At 39.2% G+C, this 22103-nt stretch overlaps 1 protein-coding gene across 1 annotated transcript in view; it reads left to right on the plus strand.

Annotated features, from left to right (window-relative positions):
• The window catches only part of VAT1L (vesicle amine transport 1 like), a gene marked incomplete at its 5' end in the record, with an annotated part of 53779 nt that overhangs the window by 17607 nt on the left and 14069 nt on the right, over positions 1 to 22103 (plus strand). Inside the window, 4 exons of the mRNA XM_082290276.1 lie at positions 3507 to 3649; positions 5824 to 5927; positions 6763 to 6818; positions 8541 to 8735. Coding sequence (XP_082146402.1) covers positions 3507 to 3649; positions 5824 to 5927; positions 6763 to 6818; positions 8541 to 8735 — 498 coding nt within the window. The remainder of the gene's footprint in view (positions 1 to 3506; positions 3650 to 5823; positions 5928 to 6762; positions 6819 to 8540; positions 8736 to 22103) is intronic.

A 22103-nucleotide genomic window follows, 5' to 3' on the forward strand; every position in this document is an offset into this window, starting at 1 on the left:
CCCTTCAATGAATCACCTGATTATTTTTTATTCCCAAAGACTGCTAAATTCCATTAAAGGTAAAATTAATTGTCCGAGTAATAATTATTTTTTGCCATTTAAACTTCTTCATTTTCCTAGGTTCAGAAAGCAAGAATCTGGTCAGTACTTACATGTAGAAATTGGCATTGTATACAGAAAATTAGGTATGTGAAGAATATTTTTCAACCCATGCTTGTGTAATTTAGCACCTTCTTGGAAGGTTTTGGAGTTCATACACTATTTCTGCTAACATGGTTCTTGCTTCCAAAGCCAGTGAAGGCTGGTAGCAGAGTTGATGTGGTTTTGCCTGGGCAGGGAGGAGACAGAAAACCCTCTTGTCCCTGTTTACCACAGAGCTGGGCTGCCGTGCCCGTGGTGGGAGCGTGCAGGGGCACAGGAGCCAGCATGGACTCCTCAGCTGCCCTGGGAGGAGGATGCTCCTCCATCCAGCAGCAAAACCCTTTGTGGATGCTTCATTTGTGAACCCTGGATCTTCTGAACACTGGGGCTCAGTACTTGCAACTAAAATGTGTAACCCTCTAAACACTGGCGACTAATCCAGAGGCAGCTACATGATTTGGGGGATTAGAAAGGAGACTTAAGAGTGACTTTCATAGCCACAATGCTGTTATAGAGCTTAGCTGAATTCCACAGAAATTAGGGAAATGGTTGAGTTCATAGGTTGAGTTCAGTTCTCCTGTTTCGGTGGGGAAAGTGTGAAAAGTCCAATATCAGCCTTTATTCCTAGATTCCTGATACAGCTGCTAAAAATACTTTGCACAGAAATAAGTAAGAGTCAACTTCAAATTAAGATTTCAGAAAACTTTAGAAGGCTGTTTTGTGGAATTGCTTCAAAATACTTCATCCAATTATAAAAGTACTGGTCATATGAGTCAGGTTTAGGCTTCAAATATCTACAGAAAGCTGGAAAGTATTCCCAGTTGATCTGGGATTTTAGATAAGCTTATCTCTGGGGGTAGGGAGAGGTGTACTAACGAGTTTGAGTCAGGAGGAAAATAGGTTATTCACATCCTGATGGTTTTGTGCATTTCTCCTATTCATCTGACTGTCAGTTTGCTAAATGTTAATCGTCTTCTGCAGGATAAAAATCAGCATGCTTTCTTCTTGAATATTTAACCTTTTAAACATTCAGTGGTTTTGATTCAGGATATATTCACTACCCCTCATCTTCCCAAGTTAGATTGAAAATGCAGAAAACTAATTAGAGAATAGATCAATAATGTCAGAATTTCATTCAACTGCCATGCATTATAAAATACTGATTTATCTAAATCACTGTGGGTGTTGGGTTTCTGTGAGACACAGAAAGTGAGAAAAGAGGGTTGCTTGGGAAAATTACTAAGAAAAGAACAGATGCAAAATCCCCAATTTTTTTTCTTGTAATTTTATATTACATTATTTGTGGAGGCTAAAATCTGGGAGTGGTTTAGAATGAGGAGGTAAGTAATAGAGAATTGAAATATAAGTAGAGTGAAACATTTTCTGCTCCCTGAAAACCTTACATCTTGTGAGATGTGGTCCCTCCGGAGTGGATTTTCCTATGATTTTTGAGAGATTAGGGATTCCAACCAAGGAAAATGGTGGATAGTTCTAAAAAGAAGAGGTATGGAGTTGGATTTACCATGCTAGGAGTAAGCACTGGTACCTGTGTCCTGCTGTGAGCTTCTCTGAGCTGTTGGACAAGCTGTTCAATTTGCTGTGGTGTGTTCCATCCCTCCTCTGCAAAGTAGGAATGAGAATGATGCCCTCTCTTGCTCTCTTTTCTGTGTCTGTTTGCCTGTCTAAAGGATCACCTAAGCTGTGCCTTGCTGTGCAGGCGTTTGCTGACTAACCCAGTAGGAAACCAGTCTGAAATTCCTGGGTGCCTCCATACATAAATAATATCCTTGCCTGTCACTGTTGGGGCAGTCACAACACACACAGACAGTGCCTCTTTCAAGGGCCAAAAAGCCATTTATTGAACAAAGCAGCCTCTTTTATACACCTTTTGTATGTTACCATTCGTGTTACAGATTCACTGGCTGCTAAACTACCACAACAGACTCATTGGCTGTTATTAACCACAACACACTACCATTGGCTACCTATGGCATAGACATTCAAACATTCAGAAAAATAACGTATGTTGCTGTTTTTCTCCTTCCATTGTTTAACTTTCATGCTTCTGATGATACTACATTCTCATGGGTAAAAACTAATTGTTTTTCTTCTCACGGACTTTTCTCACAGTCCTTCTCTAGCCAAAGTAACAGGCCTGAGCCATAATTTTACAAAGGCAACAAGGCCTTCATTTTACTTAAATGCTACACTTGCCCTCTCTGGTGATGTTCTGCTTGGAGTTATGTTCAGCAGAATACATGAGGATGCCAAGATCCCCAGGGTATGCAGGGTTAGCTAATTATCCTGCTCTGAATAAAACTCAAGTGCTAATTACTATATTATTAGTACAACTAATAATCAGAGTTTCTGGTTGGAGTGAACAGAAATGTGTTTATCCCTGGGTGATTTTACTGGTCATGCATACAGTTTACAAATGACAATCTCTGGGCTGTAGATGTAAGTAAGATCCTGCTGAATTCCATCTGACTTTCTTTTTTAGAATGACAGTGCCATTTTTTTAACTTCTGGGTATATCCATGTAACTGTGCTGGCTCCAGTAGAATAATATGGGTGCAAGAAGAGGTAGGGTGTGGCTACCAAAAGTCTGTTTTCCTTTTGTGAGTGTGTTAAGAGTAAAACAAAACCTACGGTGGTAGAAAGATGACCTGCTGGGATGTTTTTTGAAATCTAGGTGGCTCAGCTGTTAGGCAGTGCTTCCTTACTCTCCACCTCATGAAATTAGAGGTTAAAATGCACTTACGGCCTTCTGGGACCCAAAACTGGAAATTCGAAGTACAGACATCTAATTGCACAAATTCTTCAATGTCCCAGGTCCTGCCTAAAGGCTGACATAGCATCTGATGGACCCCACTGGATTCCTACCCGGACCAGGAGGGAGAATGATTTTCCTGGATGTGCTCTAAGCTTTATCCCCTTTGCTGTTGATCAGTTTTGAGCCTGGGGCCCTGCCTAAGCAGACCTGTTAGTGTGACTGGAGTCTATTCCTGCATTTTGAATAATCAGTAATAACTATTGTTATCAATAAGAGGTAAAGCAGAGTTTCTTTATTATGCAGCATTTGTTATAGCAACTTGCTGTCTCCTACTGAAGCCATAAGGAGACATGATCCCTTAGGAATGGAAGACTAGACCTTCTTTGTTAGGACTGCTTTGTCTTCAGAATATCCTTGTGATTTAGGTGTCTTTTTTCTTGTGGTTGAACTGCATTTCAGTGGAAATAAACTCGTTTGGGAAGTGCTTGCACATGTTTGGTCTTGGTTTTGCTGCATCATGAGTGAATTGGCAGCTGCAAACTTTGTCAACCAATTTCCATGTCAGTGAACTAACATAATAATGTGTTTGCAGGGTCAAGCTGTTGCTCAGCTCTGTTCAACCATTCCCAATGTTACTGTTTTTGGAACAGCTTCATCTTTCAAACATGAAGCAATCAAAAACTCGGTAACTCACCTGTTTGACAGGAATGCAGACTATGTTCAAGAAGTTAAAAGGTAATCTTGTATTTTCCTGAGTAAGGTCTGTATAGTATCTGGCAAAACACTGTGAAAGGCACCAGGCTGATCATATTTATGGAAAGAGACTACATTTGTGAGTTTGGGAGCTGTAGTTTAGTCCAGTTATTCCATCTGTCCACTAGGGACAGGATAGCAAGCATCTCCCTATGTCTTGATGAACAGCATAAGATTTTTCAATCCATGTACCTACTTGGACATCTGTTGTGAGCAAACTAAATTAAGTGAAAGAAACTAAAGGTCTTAACAGAAGGATGTTCTTTGCCTTCATTTGCATACATATTTGCTCACTGTAATGCACTAAATAAGATATTTTCAGTGGATTTGTAAAGTGTCCAGGTTTTGGAGTTCTCTGGTGTGCTTTTATCTGCCTGGGTTTTTATCCTCTGCCAGGGATTGATATCAGAACACATGATGTCTGCTTTAATTTCAGAGCCTTAGATTTTGTTTGTTTGCATTCAGATTAAAATCATCCTGTTGCCTTTTGAAGTCATCATGTGTGTTTCTGTTTATGTGCTTTCAAATACTTTGGTTTTCAGTTTGTCTAACTGTTGATACTGGTGTTGGTGCAGGTGGCAGAACTTCTGTCTGAGCTGATAGCAGTGCAGGCTGGTATTGCAGGAGAAATTAGGGTGGGTACAAGAGATAGAACATGTATGTGGCAAGCTAGTTTGTGCTTCTTTCCTGGCCCAGAGGTGTTTAATACCAGCTCAATGAATAGTCCTGATTGCAAGACAGAAGTGGCACCCTATAGAATATGCCAGTGCTCTGATTTGTTACTCAGATCCTTCCATTCTCAGTTTGCATTGAAAAGATTTTTAATAAACCTTCAGCAGTAATTCTGAGAATGCTGTTTTGACAGATTGTCTTTTGGCAGCAGCAGCAAGGGGAATGCTGGAGTTGTTTGGTTTGATGGATATTAGCTGTGTACTGTGTTCTGCTTAAAGTGTTCATTTCTTAAAAGTCTGTGAGCAGAAAAGGATGGAGCTATGATGAAGACAGCAGAGTGGTAGGAACCTGCTTTGTTGCAGGTGACTGGGGCATTCCAGGGAAAAGCTTTCAGCAGGGAGGAAGCTCAAAAAACCAAACCAAACAAAAGCAACGCCCAAAACTCCAAGCAAATGAAAACAAACCAAAAAAAAACCCATAAGAGGTGTTAGGAATGTGGAAATGTACCTAGGGGATGAGGAATTGCTTCAACCAGGGAAGCCTCCAAAAGCTGTTCCACTGTAAAATTTTTATTCCTTTACATTGAGGACTCATCCAGTGGCCTGAGTAAAAACAATTTATTGCCCCACATGTGGCAGCAGTACCAAGGAGCAAAGTTGTCTGGTTTTGCTGCTCTTTGTAACCACTGGATGTCTGGGTCTCACCTTTGTTTTGTGAGGAAACAGAAAGATGCATTTCAAGCCATAAATCTTTGCCTCTCCCCTAAATCAGGATATTTGGCATATTTTTTTTCTTTGTCAGCATCATATTGATATTGCATTGACAGAGGGGTTGGAAAGTTATAAATATGCAAACTGTTTATTGAAACAGTATAAATACTTTCTGCTTTCTTTTATATGGCCTGATTGTAACCCTTTTGCTAGATTTCTAGCTCTTGGTGAGTTCTCTTTATGCTTAATTTAACTCTTTGCTGATATCTAGTTGATAAAACATCTGAGGAAGAAGACTGTAAATAACTTTACAAATCATTTGGTCTGAAAAGAAACTAGGATGAGAAGATCTGTTTCCTTACAAAGTCAGAAAAATAATATTTGATTAGAAAAGTATCCTTTTTCTTTATAGTATTCACTGGCAAAAAAACAACCCCCAGACATTCTCTGACATTTGCATTCAGTCAAAAAAGAACTTTGTATCTGTTGCCTGTCTTTTGATAATACAATTTTACTAAAAGCCCTGAAAAAGGGAGAACAAGATGGTTTTCCCCCTCTTTAAAGCCTAAGAGGTGTGGGTTGGCTCGCCTGAAAAACTTGCACTGTGCCACTGAATGAGTCTGAAATTCTTTTGATGAGGGTAAAGTTTTCACAGAGTCAGAGTCTCAGCCTTAGAGTCCTTCCTACAGTACCTGGAAAATGTTGGTATTTTGTTAACAATCAGCCTGACCAGCCTTGTGTATCTTACTGCAGAGTTTTTTCCTTGCTTTTTAGAATCTCAACAGATGGAGTAGATATTGTTTTGGACTGTCTTTGTGGAGAAAATACTGGGAAAGGCCTCAGTCTTCTCAAACCACTTGGGACTTACATTTTATATGGTGAGTGGAAAAAAGCAGGTACATATTTCAAAACTAAAGCTTTGCAGAGCTTAAAATCATCCATGCCTCCACTTCCAGAACTGGTGATTGACATGTTATGCTTTCTGAGTTCAATAATTTCCAATCAAGGATTTTAATGAAGCTGAGCATGGACTAATTTATTGAGATACAAACAGTAATACAAAGAAACTCTTTTAAAAAAAATTTAGAAAAGGAAATCCAAAATTGAAACTGAACATACATTTCAGATTGTTAAACATCATTGGGTGATACAGGAGAAGCATGGGAGAGGGTTTGGATCTCTCATTGTGGGAATCATTGTGTGTCCAAGGAAACTGCAATAGAGTTCTTGTGAGAGGGAAGCTTGAAGGACAATTTCAGGAAGAATACTGTTGGGTTTATTTCACAAGACTCTGAGGAATCCAAGCCCAGGCTTCTGTTCACAAATTTCCACTCCTGATTGTGGACTGCTCCCCACACAGAGCAGACACATCTCCCCTGCAGTTCTGCCAGGCTGCCCTGCTGTGTGGGGAAAGCTCCTGTAGGAAGGGACAGCTGAAGGGATTGCTGTATCTGTGGGAAGATGCCCAACAGAACTTAACCTGTCCCTGGCTTTGGGAGATTGGATAGATTGTCAGTGTCATCTCAGAATTCCTGTAAGCCTGGAGGGCTCGGTTGCCTTGGCCTCTTTGTTATTTATTCAAAGTATAAGTATTTCTTTTAAACCTGGGCATGTTTTTTTCTTAAATATTAATCATAGAGATGATTTTACATGTACTAAATGGTCTGCTGTAGCTTGTCATAAGCTGTGTATGAATGTGCTCATCTTTTACAGGTTCATCTAACATGGTTACTGGGGAGACAAAAAGCTTCTTCAGTTTTGCTAAATCAGTAAGTGTCCCTGTGATTCTGCTCTGTCCTCTAACTTTGGTCTTTTCTGTAGCATTTTCATCTTCATCATTTTAATTTATTTCTCCTGAGTTGTTACTTCTGATACTGTGGTTTTGTGCCATGTTTTCTTATGTCAGGACGGGAAGACAGGAATTGGATCAGTGTACATTTCATATTTCAGGTGAAATTGTTGGCTTTGAGGCATAGATCTGTTACACAGACAAGTTTAGACTGCATTATTTATTTACTTCTGGCAGAATATCACATCCATGGACATGAATAACTGTACCCTGTAGGTTCCTTGTATCTGAAGACACTGTCAGGACAGTGCAGTGAATTAAAGGACATGTATCTCATAAGATGGGGCCTATGCCCAGTCATTTCCAGCTTTTCAGAAATTTGTTTCATACAGAAGAGCATTTTTCAGTTCTCCTTGTTCATTTCAAGTGACATCAAAGAGATGATGATGTGGCATTTGTTTCCTAATTGATGATGTCAACAAATTCAAAGTCCAAATATTACTTTTTTTTCTCTTCAGCTTCCTACAACAACAGAAATCTGTGCAGAAATCCTAGAGATCAAAAAAAGGACAAATATATCAAATAAACTGCCAGCAAGAAATCAGTCAAGCAGGAGTGAAAGCAACTCCTTCATACAGGAAAAAACATAGGGAAAAATCTTTTCTGAACATCTGTCATATGATCTTTCTGCCAAAAGCTCATTTACAGCTTCCAGCAACAACTCCTTCCCAGGAGGAATTGGCTTCAAAAGTCTCTGTGTAGCTGAAAACAAGATAAGTCAGGGACTGTAGCAAGGAGCTGTTCTTTGCCTCCTACATTTTCTTAATGGTTGTAGTGGGAGGATCTTTGTTATTGTCACACATTTGTGAACTAAAACAAGATAGTCTTTGCTATGCAGCCTTTTTACTGTTAATGTAAGAATATCCAGATGCATGTAATTTGTAGGGTAGGTTGGCCCCATGAAATAAATTTCCACTGAAGTGTTTTTCAGATAGTATTAGTATTTATTGAAGGAATAAGTATGAATAAATTGAATGAATTAAAAAAAACCATACAAAATTTTGTCTACAAGTATAGCTAGTTTTTTATGTAATTATGCTGCAAAATTAACTCATCAAAATTGTATGAAAATTACAATTAAAAATTTACCCACTCGAATAAAATTTGCAGGGAAGTGGCATCTCTCACTCTCAATGATGCTCTTGGGCTAAATGAAATAAAACCCTTTCATTAGATACTAGGAGGTTTGCTGGAGTGTCATAAACATAATAATGGGTGTAAAGTAACTGGCAGCTGATAGGCAGTGCCTGGTTCCCTTGGTTTTGAGAAGAGTCATAGCCAAGAGTTACCTGTGAACATCCGGGCAGCTGAGTGGCTGCCTGGAGACAGCAGAAGGAGAGCAGAAGAGAGGAGGAAATCCAAACTCCTTGCTGCCAGACCCTCCTACAAACCCACATCTGGTCACCACGCTTCTCCCCTGACCTCCTGCAACACGAGTTTGTGTTTTATTTCTGCGTGCCAGTCAGCTGCACACTTTCTTGCCTCATCCTTAAATCAAATCCTTGCTGCTTCTCTTGGCTGTTGCTTCAGAGCTGACAGATGAGTCATTTATCACATCTGCACAGACAGTTTTCTTGTGAACTTTCCTGTACATTTCTTGAAAAATGTTTTTCTAACCATGCTGTTGTTTATTGGTTTCCAGTGGTGGCAGGTTGAGAAAGTAAATCCTATCAAGCTGTATGAGGAGAACAAAGTCATTGCTGGATTTTCCCTGTTGAATCTACTTTTCAAACAGAATCGAGCTGGCCTGATCAAGGGTGTGATGGACAAACTCCTAAATCTATATAACAGTAAGAAGATCAAGCCTGTGGTTGATTCACTGTGGGCTTTGGAAGAGGTAGGAGCAAAATCTCTTTCCTCATTTGGAAATTTCTGAAAAATATGCACTTTTAGAGGTAAAATCGTATTTAAACGTATTTTCTAGTTATTAATGTATTCTGCTTTTTAGTTTGTGCACAAGTTGTCTCCAGAGCCCCTGCTATTTGGAGAATCCAGGACCCAGAGTTATCCACGTATTTCTCTACTAAATATATTTCTTGAAAATGCTAATAATAAATGTGTTTTTTCAATCTTAAAAAATCGTTTCTGTTTCCTAAGTGCGTGAAACGTGACTAACAAGTGCAGAATGAAATGCAAACACTGGAATTGAAGACAAGTTAGATTTTTTTCCTCAGGATGCATTAATACACAAGCTTTAGTTTCAGTGCCATAGTTGTGCTAACAAACCTTGGAAGCTTGCAGGTTTTCTGGAAGTTATTGAAAATGTGTCAAAGAAATCAGAACTCACTTTTAATGTAAGTTGCAATTGTGGACTATGGATTTTCTTTTGATTCTTTTTTAAATTCCTCTAATTGTTCAGCTCTCCTTAAAGATATGTAAAGAAACTAACCTGCTCTTAGCCTGGGCAGTTATAAACCCCTTGTTCAAAGCACTGTTTGACACATTTGTATTTAAGATGCTGATGAAGGAAGAGAAGTATTTTTGGAGGTGTGAACAGACACTACCATATAAAGAAACAACCTGATTATATAGCACCACCAGATTAATACTTGTGGTTTATGTGTTTGTGAAGTGCACTGAGCCTGACACACCACTTAGAGTGTGTGGTCTGTAGGAGCTCTGCTGAGTGGGGTAGTGTCTGTACTGTTGTATTTCGCTGTTCAGAGGGTGCTGCAACAAAATCCTGTCTCTGTCTGACCACAGTAGGTGGTGTTACCATGAGGAAGTTGTAACCATCAGGCTCAGTCCATGAGTAGTGCTGTAGTTTATTAAGATTGTGACTGGCCTGTGAGTTGGTTTTTGAGCCCAGCATGTTCTGTACTGTCCCTACAAATGCCCCAGTGCATCCCAAGGTGCCACTTCACGTGGAAGAGGTGCAAAGGGTCCAGCCCCTGTGGGCTACTCTGTAGTGATGACTTCCCCAGGAACCCCTTGCTGTTCCTGTGAAAGGTCTGCCTGAGGCCACATTGACACCGACAGCACCCGAGGGACACCTGGGGCTGTCCCAGCTGGGGGCACCAAGGGGCTCTTCTCAGCATCCATCTGCTCCAGGAATGTCAGATGTTGTGGTAAAGAGCAGCTGCTCAGGCAAGACAAAATCCTCTGCTACTGTCCGAAAGGGAGAGCCCTTTGCAGAGCAGTATAAAATAAAACTGGGACTTATTGTTTTGATGTGGGGTTTTTTTTTAATTTAATTATTAAATAAGCTTTTGAAGTACTTTAAAAATTTAAGTGGCACAAGTCTCTAGACAGTTTCTTTGTTCATGTAAAATATGTACTTTTCATGTACTGGTGAGTAAGAGAAGGATAATTAAAATAGTGACAATAGCTTAAAAAAACTTGATTGAGGACATGCCATAATATGAAAAATTACATGTGGCAGGCTGATCTTAATAGTCAACATGATGAGAATTTGTTGGGAGACTTCTGTTTAATAACATTTCATCTAACATTTGGCAGTAGCATGCACCATCCCTACCAGTAGATTGTGAAATGTGTAAATACATCTGTTGTAAAGCACAGTCTAGAAAACTCCAGCTCATTTGTCACACCTGCTGGCTTTCCATGAGCTGTCTGGTAATTGGCAGAGGAAGTGTCTGGCTGTACCTTCAGGGATATGGTAGTGCAAGAGTTGTTTATTTGATTGCAAAGTATTACTGAAATATTACTCATCCCCAGAGCATTATGATTTTAGGGATATATTTTTGTGGGCATAAAAATAACTTAGGGCTGACTCTCGAGTTAATATGATACATGGAGAATGTGTCATAGCTGAGGACTAAATGGAACCAGACTGAAGAAAGGTTGATGCATTTCTGTTCTGTTTGGTAGGTTTTTAATTCCAGAGCTTGAACATCTCCCCCCTTCACAGGGGAACATTTGATTGCTGTTCACTTCCTGTTGAGTAAGCCTGATGTTGACCAAATTTCCACTTCCATTTGACCTCTCCCAGTAGTCTTTATCAGAGATTAAACCAATATAGGACCAGTTTTTACCAGGTTTCCTTAGGAAACTTCCTGACTCATAAGAGCCTTGAGAATAAATGTTTAACTAGAGAGTAGCAGAATGGTGGACTCCCAACATGGCATTTGAAAACGAATGGCTGAGTAGTTTTCTGTGGAGGAATTTTACCTTTACCACAGCCTCATGGGGGAATCCATGTGTCCTCTCTCTAGCAGTTCTACCCTAGAGGTGAGCTTGAATCCAGTCAGAGACATTCAAAATGAAAATATTGTAAGGAAAATTCTCAGTGAAGCCTTCACCATGGGATACCTTTCCAAATGTTTTATGTTAAATACCTGAATGTCTCATCACACACATAACAGGTTTGATCTCTCCATGAAAGGCATCCCCAACACATCCCTTCAGCTCACTTTATTCACTCTGCATCTGCATTTGTTTTCATGTATTCCTTTGTGCAAATATCAATTCACAAACTAAGGCAGACTCTCTAAAGCCAACATGGAAGACACCTGGTTTTCTTTCAAAGCTGTGTTACAGTACAAATGCAGCTCTTTTCAGTCCTGTATCAGTTTCCATCCATGTATCAGAGCAGAGGACAATGGGTTATATCCAGTGGTGCTCTCCTTTGCTGCTCAAGGCTGGTTGCTACAGGACTGTTCCCTTACATGATGACCCCAAAACTGAGGGCTTTATGTTCTAGTGTTTGTGAGAACAGCCAGAGACAGGTTTTGTGTCCGTTTTCATAGGTCTCCCTGAAGTGTAAAAAAAATACCTCATTGTTCTAAAAGCCTGGTATGGTTCCTTGAACAGCATTTATTTCTTAATACTTTCTTTGTGAGCACACAGTTTGAATTTAAAAGAATATACTGATGAGAGAAAATTGTAATTGCAGTGAGATTTTCCATTTTAAAGTGTTTCAAGTGGCAGTAATACAGAATTTAGAGAAAGTTATTAGATTCCCATTTGCCTATTATGCAGTCTGTGTTACATGATGTCTAGTTGACTGTCAAATTGTATTAAAGATAGAACTGTTCAGAAATTATTAGATGGACTTGGTTTGATAGTGTTCCTGTTGAACCATGAAGGTTTGCCCAAGTGTCCATGAGATCATTCTAATTAGGATATAATCCCTTCAAGTGTCCTCCTTTCTCTGCTTTAGGGCTGCATCCAAAGGCCACCAAGTCTGTGGAAGGATTCCTAGTTTCACTGGCCTTTGTTTTAGGATAAGGATTACCCTGCCCCTTCAGTACAGGCTGCTTAAGCAAATTTGCCAACTGACTGAAAAGGGGAACTTAGAAGTGACTTAGTTTTCTTCAATGCATCAGATTACTGCTGACACAAGGGAGCTCTAGATCCAGACTCTTGACTGCTACTGTGGAGCAAAACTATTTGTATTGCTGTGTTAACTGCTGGTGTTTGTTTGGGAAGGGTAATTTTAATCTCAAATTTACATCCATAAATCCTAGTAAAGCCAAGTCTTGTCTCAAGTAGGCAATTAGAACCACTTCATTGTGGAAAAGCAAGAAGGATTTAACTAAAAGAGAGTAACAAAATCCATAGATGCTTTAAAATGGAAATCCAACTTGGGAATTCATCATGAAATGAATGAAGTCATACAATAAATTAGCTTCTGGTGAGATGTCTTCCTGCTTTGCATCTATTTGTTTATGCATTCAAGTGTTTAAAAGATGAGATGATTTGTAGATGGCGCATGCTTAAAATGCTGTTCTGTAGTAAAAAGCTGATTGTCTGGTAGGATTGCATTTCATTACAAATAGCAGAGTTTAAAACAGGATGTGTATTCAGTGAATATTCGTTGAAATTAGTGGTTGTTTCTTCGTTAGTGACTATTTACCACTCATTCTGATTAATCTGTACTGTGCATTTGTGCATTAGCATTCTCCCAAGGGTCTGTGAGTATTTTGCTTTACACAGTAGTCAATTCTAGATTACTGAACAGGATGAAAACTGACAGTTCTCAAAAAAAATCTAGTGTGTTGAGTAAAAACATGCACTTTTCTATTAAAATTCTGTGGTTTTTTCATCTCTTTATAGCTGCAAAAGAAAATGTATGTTCCAGGTAGAACAGTTTCTTGACACAGAAGTTGTATGCACCTTCTTGGGTGATGTAGAACGGTCAAAGTTAGCACTGAGCATGTGTAAAACAAACCTCACAAATTCTTGCACAGGAACTGCCAGTCATGGTCAAAGTCATCAAAATCTCTGGGGCACCTTTCCATCACCCAAAACTTCCTGTTTCAAAAGGGACTCTCAGTAGTCAGGAAGGTTTCAGACTTGGGTGTTTTGATCCATGTGAGTGACGAGTGAGATTATGGAAAAACATCCTGACTACAGGTCTGTGTCATGTAGCAAAGGATTCATTGCATTCCTCTCTCTCAAATGATTTAAAGGAGTGCCATGATAGGTAGCAATAATGGTATCAAAGGCTCCTACTGCCTTAAGGGTCAGTAAGAGTGATGAGATACTGAAACCTGTGCAGGAACTGGCTGGTACCTTAAAGGAGGCACTGAATGTCACCACATGTTACTAGTTTGCACTGATGATGCAATAATGCCTTTAGCAACACCTCACTTAGTGAACAGTCATGCAAAACTGTAGCCCCGACCCAGGAATACACCATGGCTCTCAGCTGTGATAAAAATCAGTGGAATCAAGGCACTAAATATTACAGATCTTGATATAACTACCAGAGAGCTCTAGTGACTGTGCCCTCTGGTCAGTACATAGAATATTTTTTAACTGGAAAGAGCCCTGCACCTTAATTTAGTTTGTAATGAGCACTGCACTGAGTCCCTGGGGTGTTTTTGGCTGAATAATTATGAGAGATCATAATGTAAGGTTTGTATTATTTTTCCTTTGCGTGCTAAAAACACTGATAGATAATGCAGAGGCCAGATGTATGTGAGAACAGCAACATATGAGAAAATGTGCCTTTTAAAGGAAATTACTGTATCAGTAGGTCTAGCTGTAAATACAGGTTTTATCTAAGTGAGATTTCCTGCTCCTGAAGCCAAGCTTTTCTCTTTGGTAATTTGCTAAGGAAACCCAAGCTCAGTTTAAGAACCTGAAGCTAAAAGAATGCAGTGCAACTGATCACATTACAGTGACATTATAGAGTACCTGCTTTAAACTTCCTTTAAAAGGCACGTTTTTTCATATGTTGCTGTTCTCACACATTTTGTTCTCTGCATTAGCTATCAGGGTTGTTAGCATGCAAAGGAAAAGAGTAGGAACACTAAGATCACAGCCTTATTGAGTTGCAATCCAGTGACAAGAACTGGATGAAGGAACATTTTCCATACAGAATTTATGGCATGTTTTGGGGAGGGCAAAGCAGTCACAATTTGTCTGGTTTTAGCACTGCTCACTGGCTTCATGGGATCCAGGTACTGTAAACCTGTGTTTTTCCACTGAACTCATCCTCTCATATAAATTACCATCTCAGTGAAGGCTTGTAAATATCAGCAATATCATTATTCGAGAGGCAGGGGGATGGGAAATCTCAAACCCATGATAGCAGAATAATAACAGTGGACCCCCTAAAGGAGAGACTTTAATTTCATCAAAAGCTGTTTATGCTTTTTGTGTTTCTATTTAGGTTTTTGTTTATTTGTTTTATATTTCTGTGATCTTAGCTTCAGGGTAAAAAGCCTTTCATGTATCACTGTAGTGAGACCTACAGAAAATTGACCCATTAGTTACTTTTAATGTAGAAAGAGGGTAATCTAATAATATCAGATTGGGCTGGTATCTTGTTAGGAATACTACATACCATCCCAGTTCTGCGGGGTTTTTTTTAATAGGTACAATGTCAAATAATGTGTGCAGGTTTTTGTCTTCCCTGCTTGATGAAAACATTCTCCAGCAGAACAAATTATGCCTTTTTTGAAGTCAAGGACTTCTATAGTGTTTATTCTTCAGGGTATGCAGAATAACAGAGTACCATGATAAAAGTGGCAGTACATTTACAACCAAAGTAATAACCCACCCTGACATACATAAAATACTAATTTTTTCATAGGCATGAAACAATTTACTTGGCAGTTATATGGTGTCGAAAGAGGGAACTGCAGCTCATTCTGTGAAACCTCCCACGAGCTTGTCAGTGTGTCTGTGCTGTGATGGCTCATCCTGCACACAGCATACAAACCCTGCTTGTTTTGAGTATTTCTTTGACAGAACAACTTCTTTTGCAGTTGTTCATGAACAGCTTTCCTGATGGACAGGTGTTAACTCTGCAGATACACTGTCCTCTGATTGGAACCCTCTTTGTTCTTCCTGTGTGGGGATTCATGCTGACTCTATGAAATAAATACTTGTAGTTCAAAGTAAATTTAAATCTTTTATCTGTTCGTCACCATTGTTCCTTGTATACAAACAGGTGTAACACAAGCTTGATACAAGCTTCTTGCAGATATCAAAGCGTACAAAAATGCAAGGAGCTGTGTCTTGCTGATGCAACAGGTTTGAAAATAGACATGTGGGGAAAGCAGACTGAGGAACAACGCTTGAATAATTCAGGGTAGCTTGATTCTGTGTTCACAATCAAGTTATACGCAGTTAGAGGCCAAAATATCTTTCAGATTTGGGGAATCACAGAATCACGGAATGGTTTGGGTTGAGAGGGACCTTAAAGCTCATGTAATTCCACCCCTGCCATGGGAAGGGACAACTTCCACTATCCCAGGCTCCTCCAAGCCCCATCCAGCCTGGCCTTGGACACTTCCAGGGATCCAGGGGCAGCCACAGCTTCTCTGGGAACCTGTGTCAGGGCCTCTCCACCCTCACAGCCAGGAATTCCTTCCCAATATTCCATCTAACCCTGCCATCTGGCACTGGGAAGCCATTCCCCCTTGTCTTGGCACTCCATCCCTTGTCCAAAGTCCCTCTTGAGCTCTCTTAGAGCCCCAGTAGCTCTGGGGAGGGGCTTTGATTTCTCCCTGGAGCCTTCTCTTCTCCAGGCTAAGGGGAAAGGTATTCCACCTGAATCTTACCTCACTAACATTAAATATAATGAACACAAGTTCTAAAGGAATGAAAACTGGGCCATGAGCAAGGTGATCTTTAATTAAGGCTTGGCAAAGAATTTTCCCAAGATGCATATCTGAAATAAATATTAATTAAAACTCAAAATAATTTTGGTGCTGTATGCTTAGATGAATTTAACATACCTTGAAAGTACTGGAAATTAATTAGGTATTGCAATTTTTTTCCCCTTAAAACATTCTGTATACGTGATTTTGGGATCTTTGCTGCTCTTGGGTGAATTACGAAGTTCCTACAAAGTCCCTATAAAATTTCATTTGCTTTTCTTCCCCATTTAATGCTGTTTAACAGGACTTCATGTTACTTCATAATTCATTCTACCCTTCTTACCACTATCAGGAAGGGATGGCATAACCCAGTGGTCTTTTTAGATTCACACACTGTTGATGGCAATGGGTATGATTTTATTAAAAGCCTGGGAAAGAAAAAAACCAAGACCTTGATACAGGCACGGTGGCTCCATAAGGCCTCAAATACATGACATTAACTGTGATTACCACAAAATCTGATTGGGTAAATGAGCTGTTTTAGAAAACTCAGACTTTGCTTGTTAAATACATAAGCAGAAGTCAATTCTTTTCAATTGCTATATATTATTCATAAATTCACTGTATGCAATTCAAGATACATGAATGGAATTTAATTAGACAAGTAATTTATTTCAGTTCTGTGCTTTCTAGTATTTTTTTTACAGTGTCTGAAATTGAGCTTGTTTTATCTAGCCTGCCAGTTGAATACCTGTGTTTAAACAGTTTTGCCATCTAGAGTCTTCAGAAGGTTCCTTTATGCACAGTGAGAATATTTGCGCTATAATACCCATTTAATAGATGAATAACAGAAGAGATGGTGGATGTCATTCCTTGCCTGGTGCCATGCAGCACAGCAATGGAAAGATCACGGATTAGCCTGCAAATCTCTAATTGCCAGTTGTGGCCTCTCACAGCCATAGCCCTGGGCTGCATCTCAGCATCTCCACGAGCCTTTGTGACTGAGTGCCTTAATGGGGGCTCTGATCTCACCGAGGTGTGTGTTCTGCCAAAGGTCAGTGAGCTCTTTTCTTCCAGGGGAATGCTATTTTCATGTTTTGGAATGAAGTGGCAAACATGGAAATGTATTTTGGCAGTGTTTCTGATGAGCACTGATTCTGTGTTCAGATGTTGCTGTTGCAAAGGTTAGAATCTGACCAGCCTGAGACTAAACCTCCCCATTAACATAAATACAGCCTGCAGCTACAGCGCTTTCCTGATCTACTTAGTAAGCACTCTGCTAAGAATTAATTAGTTATGGAGATGCACAGGCAGAAAATACTTGGTAGAAGGCAGAGGCACTGGAGGTTGAAAGTGCAGTGGTGAGTCATGGTCGTATTTCTGGGACAGGTGAGGCTGTCTCTTCTGTTTGCCCTTGTGTGCCACAGCCATAATAGCTTCTGGAACTGCAGGGAAGGGGAAACAGCAAGTAGATTTGGTTCCTGATGGATAGTGCAAGGGCAGGGGGAAATAGGCAGGAAAATAATATAGGAAGCATTGATGGATCCCTCTGAAGAAAAAGTGTGCACTATTAAACTAGTCACATGCTTCCAGTTAATTAAATTAGCAACAGGAGACTGTATGGGGAGCGGTGCTTTGCCATTTATTAGAAGAATAAGGACAAAGATGTTATACTGAGCAAGCTGCTGATTCATTACTGTGAAGAAGCAGTATTTTACAGGAGTAGTCTGCTTTCTGAAATGTATTAGCTGGCTGCTAAGTAATAAATGGGCACACATTCCTTATGGATTGAGCTGATTGGTGATGCTGCTCCCCTGCAAGGAAATAAAGAGAGACATCGTTAGGGAAAGCTTTACTCTACCCATCAGTGACACCAACATATGGGCACAGCTCCAGAAGACAGGGTATATTTCTTCTGTCTTTATCTTGAATATTTGGCTCTAACACGGTTGTTTTACACTTCATTTTTGCTGTCTGTGGTCATGAAATGTAAGCACTTCTCAAAAGACAGGAAAACAGGGTGTCATGGGATCATTTCCTTACTCAAAAACAATTTCTACACTCTTTGTGAAGTATCAGAGAATAAAAGACACTTCTTTTAGATCCTTGTTCCAAGCATGCTTCAAACCATTCCTTTTTACTTCTACCTGATAATGCAAGGAAATATCTGCCTATCTTCTCTCAGTCTTGCATGTGGATGAAATATGTGCCAATGTATTATTGCATCCACCAGCAGAAATAGTTTTAAATTAATTCTAAGAGAAAGTTTACAGTGTCTCCTGTTCCACAGAGTTGGTAGTACCACTAATTGGCAAGGAATTCCTTAAGGGTTGGAACAATGAGTGTTTTCTGTCACTCAGAAATAATTACTGGATGCTGTGAGTAAGACTCACAAATAGCAGGTACTAGAGGGAAAATATTAGAAACAAAAGTTTTCAAAGCCACATTTAGATGCTATTTCATTCTTGTGCTGTGCTCTGTGAATGTGTGTGGTTTCAGCCACAGAGCCTGTGAATGGAACCTTGGGTTTCCCTCTCAAAAAATTCCACTCACGCTTCTTTGTTAATTAGTTGGGTGGTTTGGGAAGAAAGCTCTTGGTCGGTCAGTTTAGGCTGGCAGGGACTGCTAATGTGAGAAATTCAGCTTTTCTCTTGGGACAGCATGAAGCAGAAATCAGAGGTTTGTGTTAACAATTCCTCCTGATTGTTTACATTCTCTGAGAAACTTCTTTTAGTCTGCATTCAAATTAAAGAAAGACCTATTTTCACAGATGCTAAGGATTAAAAACAGAGAGATAGAAATAATGGAGTCTATTTGGTGATGTTGAGAGAGACGAGAGGTGTCATCCTCATATGTCTGGCACAGTAGAGAATACAAATAATTTGGATTCCTCCTGCCTTTGACACATTCCCATTTTCAGACTGTAAGGAGATCCCTGATGATTTTGGATGAGGTTTTGGCCTCTTGGTTTGCAGGGGAAAAAAAAAAAGTAATTATTTTGTTTGGTTTTCTCACTGTAATCTATGAGTCTGTTACTTCATTAATCAGTGTATGCCCAGAAATCCACTTAAGAAGTCACTGAAAAGAATCAAAAGGGGAGTGGGAGATAAGAATAATTAAATTAAATATCTCTCTATATATATTTAAATTTGATGGGTCCATTTTGTCTAAATTTTGTCTAAATAATGCTACATTGGCAGCACGATCCCTATGGCCATTTCCATGACTGACAGGGAGCAGAAAGGTTAATAGAGCAGAAGGAAAAGGGATGCTTTCATACACTGCTGCAGTACTCTGGTGAGAAACGTCAGTAGATGCTGTGCCTCGAGCAAATGAGTAAATTCTAGCTCACATTTTTCTGCTTTGGGGAATTTTGGGTGCTTGGCCTATAAAGAGGGAACATTGACATAAGCTTTTAGCTACAGTAGAAGGATGTTTAGATGTTAATAGATACTGAACTCTGGTACAGTAAATTAAATTAAATGGGCCTTTTTGGTTTTAGCAATGCTTTTCTAAGGTGAACATTCTAGCTCTTCTCCTGGATCTGCTTATGGATGTAGCTACTAACAATGGCCAAAGAAAAAGTAAATTATTAATTCCATCAGCAAAGCCAGTTTTATCTCTCAGCAGCTGATCATTTTGATGACTAGTTTTGGCAGACTGGTAGAAATTTTGGAAATCTCTTGAGCAGTAGCACAAAATTATTCTTCAGGGTTGTTTTAATTTACTAGTGGTCTGATTAGGTTACTAAATTGCCTTTTTTGCAAAGAAAACACAGGGTTTGTGTTCTATTTCACACAACTTTACTAAGATCCAAGAAAAGGCACTTAACTGTAGATGATAATTTTGTGGTTTTATGTAGCTATACTTCTACATATTGACCAGATGATCCATTGCTGGTATTGGTGATACTTAGGAAAGACAGCTGAATATTCCATTTCACGAGTCAGCATATCACAATCCTGCCTTCCCCACCCTGAGATTTGTTCCTGGACCATCACAACATGGACTCATTCATTGCCCTCTGGAGAGCAGGAGGGTGAATATCCCACCTGGTGGAATACAGGATCTTCCAGGCTGTGCTTAGAGCCTGTTATTGGAGCTTACCAGGAGGCCCCTGCAGTTTCCTCAAAGGCTGTGGAAGTTGCTCATGGGCACTTACCCAGTAGTGGCAGCAACACACGTTATGTTCACCTCTCTTGATGCACCTGATTACCAGGTTGTTCTGATTTGGATTTCTCTTCCCCCTGTTTATCCAAAATTCCCTGTCATGTGATTTTAAAAAAGTTAAAACATTCCAATTTTATAACATTTTACAATATGTAGTATGATTGAATTCTCCTTTTCTAAGTATAGTGGGGAACTTTAGCTGGAAGCAAGTTTACTTTTCTGGTTTATATAATTCTACTCAAAATGCCATGATTGTATCAAAATAACACTTCATTTTGGTGCATAACAATTGTTAATCAAGATAATTGTTCTCACATAATGAAAATGGCTCATATATTCTTTTCAATCATTTTAAGCACAGATGAGTTTTAAAAGCAGAATTACTCTCGGGCATAAAGATATCTCTTAGCATAATATAATCTAAATTTAATGTCATAATTGAGAGTTCTATGTGGTATTGCAGTTTAGTAATAACATTATTGCTCATTACAGATAATGATTTAAATTAACACCAAGGCAGCACAAGCAGATACATGGTCAATACTAAAAGACTCCTAAATATATATTAACCTGTTGGGAATGATGGAACACAAAGGTATTTTGTAGGGAAAAACTCTGTATTATGAGCATTGACTTTGAGAAAACAATACTAAAAGGGAGTGATGTAATTTAAGAGTTCCAAATGAGCACTGATTTTCCAGAGTTTTGATTGCACAGAAAATGATAGTTTGAGAATTAAAGCTCAGGCTTTTGAAGGTGATGTTACAGTGCACACATCTGAAAATGTTAGGCCATACCTATAAGAAATAAAGCTGCACACATCACAGACGGCTCCAAATCTTTGTTTAAATTAATTCCGTTTAGTAGAATAAAGGTCGTATAAAATTGAATTCCTGACCACCACCAAATACTCAAAACCTTGAGAAGAACCTGAAGGCTTTTTCTGTTATATGCTGTGATTATGTCCTGGGTAAAATATCTTAAAGATATTAAACTTTTCTGAGCAAGAAGGGCATAACCTTTGATTTCTTTAGCAGAAGTAAAACAATACTGTATCTCTCCCTTCAATCTAAAGGAAACACCCAGCATAATTCTCAGAGTTCCTGCAGTTAAACCTGCCTTAGCCTCCAGCTAGCAAAATGCGTGTTATTGAGGTTCTTGCCTATTTCCCTGCCTTGCTGTGGCTCAGGCACAAGCCTTTGGGGGTTGGGGTACATCTACATGTGCAAGTTTAATTGAATTAGATTAAAAACTGCCTGGGCTGCAGCAGGGACGTTCTGTCACACGGACACTTGTGCTCTGGCTCCCTGCTACCAATTATTGCAGTCTGAGCTGGGTCAGTAGAATGGAATGCTGAGCTGAATGAGTGCTCACACACCAGCATTAAACTTGTTGTAAACTAAATCAGTTTTATAGCAATCACACTGGTACAATGCTAACTGGAAGTTAAGATCTTTGATATAGGCTTAGAATGAGACATTTTTTAACAGTGCCAGGAGAAATACTAAGTAATAAAGCAAATAGGACTGCAATATATATTGTAAAACTGTCAACCAGAAAACAAGATAAGTTCAAATACCTTTCATCTTGCCTGGGTGAATGATTTCCATCTTGCCGTAAAGTGATGTAGCTCAAACTGAGGATAAGCATGAATCATACTGTCTATCATAACAACTGTATTACAGTTTCATATAACACAGTGTGTGGTTTTTGTTTCATTTTAATGAAGTTACAGAGTGGCACCCAATGGTAAGGGCTGAGTTGGAGCACTTTTTGAATGATTGTAAAATACTATGATAACTTATGAAGAATTAGGTTTGCAATTCTCAAGACACTACTTTGTGAAACAAAAAAAAAAAATTACACAAGAAATCAAAAGAGACGCATTTTCTCATTTGTATCATCAGAGTCCTTTGGTATTTATCTTGATGAGTTTCAAGAATTTACATAATTAGTTTACTGATTGGGGATGGATTTTACTGAAGATAATCCATTGTTACAAAATAACATGGAGATAT

Source organism: Coloeus monedula, assembly GCF_965178545.1.
Source record: "Coloeus monedula genome assembly, chromosome: 13".
Taxonomy (NCBI): domain Eukaryota; kingdom Metazoa; phylum Chordata; class Aves; order Passeriformes; family Corvidae; genus Coloeus; species Coloeus monedula.